The sequence below is a fragment of the Entelurus aequoreus genome, linkage group LG14 (assembly GCF_033978785.1).
Source record: "Entelurus aequoreus isolate RoL-2023_Sb linkage group LG14, RoL_Eaeq_v1.1, whole genome shotgun sequence".
Lineage (NCBI taxonomy): Eukaryota > Metazoa > Chordata > Actinopteri > Syngnathiformes > Syngnathidae > Entelurus > Entelurus aequoreus.
In genome coordinates this window covers 32,235,007-32,244,552 of record NC_084744.1, presented here as the reverse complement: position 1 = coordinate 32,244,552, position 9,546 = coordinate 32,235,007, and the positions used below count along the sequence as shown (strand labels likewise).

Genomic DNA, 9,546 nt, shown 5'->3' with positions numbered 1-9,546 from the left:
GCAGCATAGACTTGCTTCTCTCTAAACTGTTCTTTGTCTCTCTCTCTCTCTCACACTTCCTCCTTTTGTTAGCAGCGTAGACTTGCTTCTCTCTAAACCGTTCTTTGTCTCTCTCTCTCTCACCTTCCTTCTTTTGTTAGCAGCATAGACTTGCTTCCCTCTAAACTGTTCTTTGTCTCTCTCTCTCACTCTTCCTTCTTTTGTTAGCAGTGTAGACTTGCTTCTCTCTAAACCGTTCTTTGTCTCTCTCTCTCTCACCTTCCTTCTTTTGTTAGCAGCATAGACTTGCTTCTCTCTAAACTGTTCTTTGTCTCTCTCTCTCACTCTTCCTTCTTTTGTTAGCAGTGTAGACTTGCTTCTCTCTAAACCGTTCTTTGTCTCTCTCTCTCTCACCTTCCTTCTTTTGTTAGCAGCATAGACTTGCTTCTCTCTAAACTGTTCTTTGTCTCTCTCTCTCTCACCCTTCCTTCTTTTGTTAGCAGCGTAGACTTGCTTCTCTCTAAACCGTTCTTTGTCTCTCTCTCACTCTTCCTTCTTTTGTTAGCAGCGTAGACTTGCTTCTCTCTAAACCGTTCTTTGTCTCTCTCTCTCTCTCACTCTTCCTTCTTTTGTTAGCAGCGTAGACTTGCTTCTCTCTGAACCGTTCTTTCTCTCTCTCTCTCTCCTTCTTCCTCCTTTTGTTAGCAGCATAAACTTGCTCCTCTCTAAACCGTTCTCTCTCTCTCCCTCTTCCTTCTTTTGTTAGCAGCGTAGACTTGCTTTTCTCTAAAGCGATGCTATTTAGAGATGTCAAATCAATACTTAACAGACCTGAACTTTCTCTGGACATGTCTTTATTGAACAGGAGGACTCCCGAGTCACTGGTCGTCCGGGGTGAAGGTGAAGGGTTTATCGTAGCCCATCAGGTGGTTGTAGTCCTGGGGGGCGGCAAAGAGGTCCGGGTTGACCAGCAGCCCTGTGTTGTCGGCGCAGAAGGTGGTGAACATCTTGCTGATGGCCGGCACCCGGACCTGGTCCTGACGGAAGACCGTCCGGCGCTCGGTGAGGACGACGCTGTAGGTGACGGCGGTGTAAGTGTCCGTGTCAGGGTTGTGGTAGAGGCGGACCACGTAGCCCTTGGTGATGAGGTGGAGGAACACCGGGGTGAGGAAGGTGAAGAAGCCGATGATGCCGCAGAAGGCCGCCTGCACAGCCAGACTCTGGACTCCCAGGCCGGTCTTTAAGAGGATCTGCGGCATGAGGAAGAGACTCGCCCCACTGGTGCTGTAGGAGAACATCTTCACACCTGGAGAAACCACAACACTGTTACCTTTAGGACTTTTTACAAAAACATGTTTGCAACATTAGGACTTTTAAAAATCGAATACAAAAACATGTTTTTTGGGGCGACACCTACTGGTCACAATAATCTATTAAGTTAAGGCCGATACGGCTAAAACTGTATTGCGATGTAAGTGTTTTATATGGGTCGATATCAATAATTATTGATATTTTTTTATTACCTTCCAAAGAAAAAGACATGTATTACGTGTCTATCGCCATATATACCAATGTCCAGCCTTATGATGCGGACACGCTTGTTACTGGATGCTTTCTAATATGCTTGGCTGCTGTGTAGCTGCTAGTAGTCTATAGCCCAGCAGGTTTACCTTGTGTAGAAGACTGGAATAGAGGTAAAGACCAAGCGTGGGTGCGGGTGTGTCAGACTCACCACGGACTGCAGCCCCCAGAGTGCCGGAGTAGATCAGGTCCCCGGGGTCAGACCGAGGCGCGGTGCAGAGACTAGCGGTCCATGGTGTGTGGGAGCGGGTGTGCTGTGATACAATGATGATTATTAACACTTTATTGATGTTATCCTGTTTACAGTATCACTATGGGTACACTCTGGACCAGGACCAGGTCTTCAACCATAGTACTGGTTACAAAGGCTCCTAGTTTTGGTTGTTGACCTCTGTGATACCATGTTTACCCACTGTAGTATCAACCATATAGTGATACTGTACTTGGTATCATTACTGTCCAATGATGTCTATTGCGATGTATATTGATATCGTTTTATCACCCAGTCCTATACAGCTTTGTTTCTTTATATTTTTATTAATGTCGATTACATGTCTATCACAATATATATTGATACCATTTTATCACCCAGTCCTATACAGTTTTGTTCTTTATATTTTTATTAATGTCGATTACATGTCTATCACAATATATATTGATACCATTTTATCACCCAGTCCTGTACAGTTTTGTTTTTTATATTTGAATTAATGTTGATTACATGTCTACCACAGTATATATTGATATCGTTTTATCACCCAGTCCTATACAGCTTTGTTCTTTATATTTTTATTAATGTCGATTACCTGTCTATCACAATATATATTGATACCATTTTATCACCCAGTCCTATACAGTTTTGTTTTTTATATTTGAATTAATGTTGATTACATGTCTACCACAATATATATTGATATCGTTTTATCACCCAGTCCTATACAGCTTTGTTCTTTATATTTTTATTAATGTCGATTACATGTCTATCACAATATGTATTGATATCGTTTTATCACCCAGTCCTATGATTTAGTTTTTTAGATTTGTATTAATGTCGATTACATGTCTACCACAATATATATTGATATCGTTTTATCACCTTGTCCTATACAGCTTTGTTCTTTATATTTGTATTAATGTCGATTACATGTCTATCACAATATATATTGATATCGTTTTATCACCGAGCCCGAAAGTGTTTTTTTCAAAAAATGTATTATTGATATCAGTTTTGAGTATGCTGCAATACATATTGATATCATCACCCAGCCTTATAGTGCTAAGTAAAAATTGTTGTTTCATTTTTTGATTTTGTCCACGTCTCTATCGAGATATATAATGATATCGTTTTGTCGCCCAGCCCTATAAGAACTTTTTTTCACTTTTCTTTTTTTATTGATATCGATTACATGTCTACCACAATATGTATTGATATTGTTTAATCATCCAGTCCTATACTGCTTTGTTCTTTACATTGTTATTAATGTCGATTACATGTCTATCACAATATATATTGATATCGTGTTATCACCGAGCCTTATAGTGCTAATTGATTTATTTTTCTATTGATTTTATCGACAACTTTATCGAGATATATAATATCGTTTTGTCGTCCAGCACTATGAGTTTTTTCCACTTTTTTTTTTAATTCATGTCGATTACATGTCTACCACAATATATATTGATATTGTTTTATCATCCAGTCTTATACAGCTTTGTTCTTTACATTGTTATTAATGTCGATTACATGTCTACCACAATATATATTGATATTGTTTTATCACCCAGTCCTATACAACTTTGTTCTTTACATTGTTATTAATGTCGATTACATGTCTATCACAATATATATTGATATTGTTTTATCACCCTGTCCTATACAACTTTGTTCTTTACATTGTTATTAATGTCAATTACATGTCTATCACAATATATATTGATATCGTTTTATTACCGAGCCGTAAAGTGCTTTTTTAAAACATGTTTTATTGATATCAGTTATGAGTATGTTGCAATACATATTGATATCATCATCCAGCCTTATAGTGCTAAGTTAAAATAGTTTTAATTTTTTATTGATTTTATCCATGTCTCTATCGCGATATATAATGATATCGTTTTGTCGCCCAGCACTATAAGAGCTTTTTTTTCACTCTTCTATTTTATTGATATCGATTACATGTCTACCACAATATATATTGATATTATTTTATCACCCAGTCCTATACAGCTTTGTTCTTTACAATGTTATTAATGTCGATTACATGTCTATCACAGTATATATTGATATCGTTTTATCACCGAGTCATAAAGTGCTTTTTTAAAAAAAAAATGCAATTTTTATTGATATCATTTATGATTATTTGGCCATATATATTGATATTGTTTTATCACCCAGCCTTATAATGCTAATTGATTTATTTTTGTATTGATTTTATTCACGTCTCTATCGAGATATATAATGATATCGTTGTGTCGTCCAGCAATATAAGACCTTTTTCCACTTTTTTCTTTATTATTGATATCGATTAAGTGTCTATGGCTATGTATCGATATCAGTTGATCGTTTAGCCGTACGGTACTTTTTGAAAAACAAACATTGTTTTATTAATATCAATTATGTGTCTATCACAATATATGTATTTTTATCGTTTTATCGCCCAGCCCTATCGTGACATCAGATTCGATATCGGCCAACAATCAAGCAAACGACATGAGACAAATCACATAAATGCTGCGGGATAAAAAATAAATAAAAACATTCCTGTTTTGATTAGTGATCCTGCAGCATTTCTTTCACGCTGTTATTTATTAGTTTGTCATTTGCATCATTTGTCTTTGCCTTTTGTTTCTGATCCTGCAGCATTTCTTTCATGCTGTTATTTATTAGTTTGTGTGTGTTTTGTTTGGCATTTGCATCGTTTTTCTTTCGCTTTTGTTTCTGATCCTGCTGCATTTCTTTCACTGTGTTATTTATTTGTTTGTGTGTGTTTTTTTGGCATTTGCATCGTTTTTTGTTCGCTTTTGTTTCTGATCCTGCAGCATTTCTTTAATGCTGTTATTTATTAGTTTGTGCATGTTTTGTTTGGCATTTGCATCGTTTTTCTTTCGCTTTTGTTTCTGATCCTGCAGCATTTCTTTCATGCGGTTATTTATTAGTTTGTGTGTGTTTTGTTTGGAATTTACGTAGTTTTTCTTTCGCTTTTGTTTCTGATCCTGCAGCATTTCTTTCATGCTGTGATTGATTGATTGATTATTTATTAGTTTGTGTGTGTTTTGTTTGGCATTTGCATCGTTTTTATTCTGCTTTTGTTTCTGATCCTGCAGCATTTCATTCATGCTGTTATTTATTAGTTTGTGTGTGTTTTGTTTGGCATTTGCATAGTTTTTCGTTTCGCTTTTGTTTCTGATCCTGCAGCATTTCTTTCATGCTGTTATTTATTAGTTTGTGCTTGTTTTGTTTGGCATTTGCATAGTTTTTCGTTTCGCTTTTGTTTCTGATCCTGCAGCATTTCTTTCACGCTGTTATTTATTAGTTTGTGTGTTTTGTTTGGCATTTGCATCGTTTTTCTTTCGCTTTTGTTTCAGATCTTGCAGCATTTCTTTCATGCTGTTATTTATTAGTTTGTGCGTGTTTTGTTTGGCATTTGCATCAGTTTTATTTCGCTTTTGTTTCTGATCCTGCAGCATTTCTTTCATGCTGTTATTTATTAGTTTGTGCGTGTTTTGTTTGGCATTTGCATCGTTTTTCTTTCGCTTTTGTTTCTGATCCTGCAGCATTTCTTTCAGGCTGTTATTTATTAGTTTGTGCGTGTTTTGTTTGGCATTTGCATCGTTTTTGTTTCGCTTTTGTTTCTGATCCTGCAGCATTTCTTTCATGCTGTTATTTATTTGTTTGTGTGTGTTTTTTTGGCATTTGCATCGTTTTTCTTTCGCTTTTGTTTCAGATCTTGCAGCATTTCTTTCATGCTGTTATTTGTTTGTGCGTGTTTTGTTTGGCATTTGCATCATTTTTCTTTCGCTTTTGTTTCTGATCCTGCAGCATTTCTTTCATGCTGTTATTTGTTAGTTTGTGCGTGTTTTGTTTGGCATTTGCATCGTTTTTCTTTCGCTTTTGTTCCTGATCCTGCAGCATTTCTTTCATGCTGTTATTTATTAGTTTGTGCGTGTTTTGTTTGGCATTTGCATCGTTTTTGTTTCGCTTTTGTTTCTGATCCTGCAGCATTTTTTTCACGGTGTTATTTGTTTGTGTGTGTTTTTTTGGCATTTGCATCAGTTTTCTTTCGCTTTTGTTTCTGATCCTGCAGCATTTCTTTCATGCTGTTATTTATTAGTTTGTACGTGTTTTGTTTGGCATTTGCATCAGTTTTATTTCGCTTTTGTTTCTTATCCTGCAGCATTTCTTTCATGCTGTTATTTATTAGTTTGTGCGTGTTTTGTTTGGCATTTGCATCGTTTTTCTTTCGCTTTTGTTTCTGATCCTGCAGCATTTCTTTCGGGCTGTTATTTATTAGTTTGTGCGTGTTTTGTTTGGCATTTGCATCGTTTTTCTTTCGCTTTTGTTTCAGATCTTGCAGCATTTCTTTCATGCTGTTATTTGTTTGTGCGTGTTTTGTTTGGCATTTGCATCATTTTTCTTTCGCTTTTGTTTCTGATCCTGCAGCATTTCTTTCATGCTGTTATTTGTTAGTTTGTGCGTGTTTTGTTTGGCATTTGCATCGTTTTTGTTTCGCTTTTGTTTCTGATCCTGCAGCATTTTTTTCACGGTGTTATTTGTTTGTGTGTGTTTTTTTGGCATTTGCATCGTTTTTCTTTCGCTTTTGTTTCTGATCCTGCAGCATTTCTTTCACGCTGTTATTTATTAGTTTGTGCGTGTTTTGTTTGGCATTTGCATCAGTTTTATTTCGCTTTTGTTTCTTATCCTGCAGCATTTCTTTCATGCTGTTATTTATTAGTTTGTGCGTGTTTTGTTTGGCATTTGCATCGTTTTTGTTTCGCTTTTGTTTCTGATCCTGCAGCATTTCTTTCATGCTGTTATTTATTTGTTTGTGTGTGTTTTTTTGGCATTTGCATCGTTTTTCTTTCGCTTTTGTTTCAGATCATGCAGCATTTCTTTCATGCTGTTATTTGTTTGTGCGTGTTTTGTTTGGCATTTGCATCATTTTTCTTTCGCTTTTGTTTCTGATCCTGCAGCATTTCTTTCATGCTGTTATTTATTTGTTTGTGTGTGTTTTTTTGGCATTTGCATCATTTTTCTTTCGCTTTTGTTTCAGATCTTGCAGCATTTCTTTCATGCTGTTATTTTTTTGTGCGTGTTTTGTTTGGCATTTGCATCATTTTTCTTTCGCTTTTGTTTCTGATCCTGCAGCATTTCTTTCATGCTGTTATTTGTTAGTTTGTGCGTGTTTTCTTTGGCATTTGCATCGTTTTTCTTTCGCTTTTGTTTCTGATCCTGCAGCATTTCTTTCGTGTGTTTATTAGTTTGTGTGTGTTTTTTTGGGCATTTGCATCGTTTTTCTATCGCTTTTGTTTCTGATCCTGCAGCATTTCTTTCATGCGGTTTTTTTGTTAGTTTGTGTGTGTTTTGTTTGGAATTTACATAGTTTTTCTTTCGCTTTTGTTTCTGATCCTGCAGCATTTCTTTCATGCTGTGATTGATTGATTGATTATTTATTAGTTTGTGTGTGTTTTGTTTTGCATTTGCATCGTTTTTATTCTGCTCTTGTTTCTGATCCTGCAGCATTTCTTTCATGCTGTGATTGATTGATTATTTATTAGTTTGTGTGTGTTTTGTTTGGCATTTGCATAGTTTTTCAGTTCGCTTTTGTTTCTGATTCTGCAGCATTTCTTTCATGCTGTTATTTATTAGTTTGTGAGTGTTTTGTTTGGCATTTGCATCGTTTTTCTTTCGCTTTTGTTTCTGATCCGGCAGCATTTCTTTCACGCTGTTATTTATTAGTTTGTGTGTTTTGTTTGGCATTTGCATCGTTTTTCTTTCGCTTTTGTTTCAGATCTTGCAGCATTTCTTTCATGCTGTTATTTTTTTGTTTGTGCGTGTTTTGTTTGGCATTTGCATCATTTTTCTTTCACTTTTGTTTCTGATCCTGCATTTCTTTCATGCTGTTATTTATTGGTTTTATGTGTGTTTTGTTTGGAATTTGCATCGTTTTTATTTCACTTTTGTTTCTCATCCTGCAGCATTTCTTTCATGCTGTTATTTATTAGTTTGTGTGTGTTTTGTTTGGCATTTGCATCGTTTTTATTTCACTTTTGTTTCTGATCCTGCAGCATTTCTTTCACGCTGTTATTAGTTTGTGTGTTTTGTTTGGCATTTGCATCGTTTTTCTTTCGCTTTTGTTTCAGATCTTGCAGCATTTCTTTCATGCTGTTATTTGTTTGTGCGTGTTTTGTTTGGCATTTGCATCATTTTTCTTTCGCTTTTGTTTCTGATCCTGCAGCATTTCTTTCATGCTGTTATTTATTAGTTTGTGCGTGTTTTGTTTGGCATTTGCATCGTTTTTCTTTCGCTTTTGTTTCTGATCCTGCTGCATTTCATTCATGCTGTTATTTATTAGTTTGTGTGTGTTTTGTTTGGCATTTGCATAGTTTTTCATTTCGCTTTTGTTTCTGATCCTGCAGCATTTCTTTCATGCTGTTATTTATTAGTTTGTGAGTGTTTTGTTTTGCATTTGCATCGTTTTTCTTTTGCTTTTGTTTCAGATCTTGCAGCATTTCTTTCATGCTGTTATTTATTAGTTTGTGTGTTTTGTTTGGCATTTGCATCGTTTTTCTTTCGCTTTTGTTTCAGATCTTGCATTTCTTTCATGCTGTTATTTATTTGTTTGTGTGTGTTTTGTTTGGCATTTGCATCGTTTTTCTTTTGCTTTTGTTTCTGATCCTGCAGCATTTCTTTCATGCTGTTATTTATTAGTTTGTGCGTGTTTTGTTTGGCATTTGCATCGTTTTTCTTTCGCTTTTGTTTCTGATCCTGCTGCATTTCATTCATGCTGTTATTTATTAGTTTGTGTGTGTTTTGTTTGGCATTTGCATAGTTTTTCATTTCGCTTTTGTTTCTGATCCTGCAGCATTTCTTTCATGCTGTTATGTATTTGTTTGAGTGTTTTGTTTGGCATTTGCATCGTTTTTCTTCCGCTTTTGTTTCTGATCCCGCAGCATTTCTTTCACGCTGTTATTTATTAGTTTGTGTGTTTTGTTTGGCATTTGCATTGTTTTTCTTTCGCTTTTGTTTCAGATCTTGCAGCATTTCTTTCATGCTGTTATTTATTAGTTTGTGTGTTTTGTTTGGCATTTGCATCGTTTTTCTTTCGCTTTTGTTTCTGATCCTGCAGCATTTCTTTCATGCTGTTATTTATTAGTTTGTGCGTGTTTTGTTTGGCATTTGCATCGTTTTTATTTCGCTTTTGTTTCTGATCCTACAGCATTTCGCTGTTGCAGGTCATTGTTTAGGAACGTTTGCATCTGAGAAGATTTAACAAGGTTATTGAGGTTTAAAATTACATTTCACAAGGTTGTTGAGGTTTAAACGTACATTTCACAAAGTAGTTGAGGTTTAAAAGTACCTGAAGTATAAGCGGCGTCCTTCTGGCCGCATGAAGAGGACTTCCGGTCAGTCCGCTGCAAAAAGACGCCAACGAAGGTGATTCGTGAGTTCGACTCAACAATTTCGGGATGAAACAAAGACGGGCTTTACACAGACTCCTGACATTAAACATGTTTCTTTTTAAATAACAATAAAAGTATATATTAAACACACGAAGTGAAGTCCGGGGTGGGGAAGCTAAATGCGGAAGTGCTACGGAAACACCAGAGGGACAAGGGGACACCATCCCGGAAGTGACTTCATTAAGGCTGCCATTTTTAAAAGGCGTGTACCGCCACCTATGGACCTGGAGTGGGGAAGGAGATTATGTAACCTACCCTAAAATAAAGAAGATATACTAGTAATAATTATAAAAATATATTATTATT

General features: G+C 35.9%; 1 protein-coding gene across 1 annotated transcript; it reads right to left on the bottom strand.

Moving 5' to 3' along the window:
• Positions 1-386: 386 nt before the first annotated feature.
• tmem70 (transmembrane protein 70) lies at positions 387-9,429 on the bottom strand. Its single transcript, XM_062069667.1, has 3 exons — positions 9,138-9,429; positions 1,712-1,814; positions 387-1,285 (listed from the first exon to the last, which is right to left on the bottom strand). Exons 1-3 carry the CDS (start codon positions 9,402-9,404, stop codon positions 858-860), a joined length of 798 nt encoding a protein of 265 aa, XP_061925651.1. The 5' UTR covers positions 9,405-9,429; the 3' UTR covers positions 387-857.
• Between the last annotated feature and the right edge of the window lie 117 nt (positions 9,430-9,546).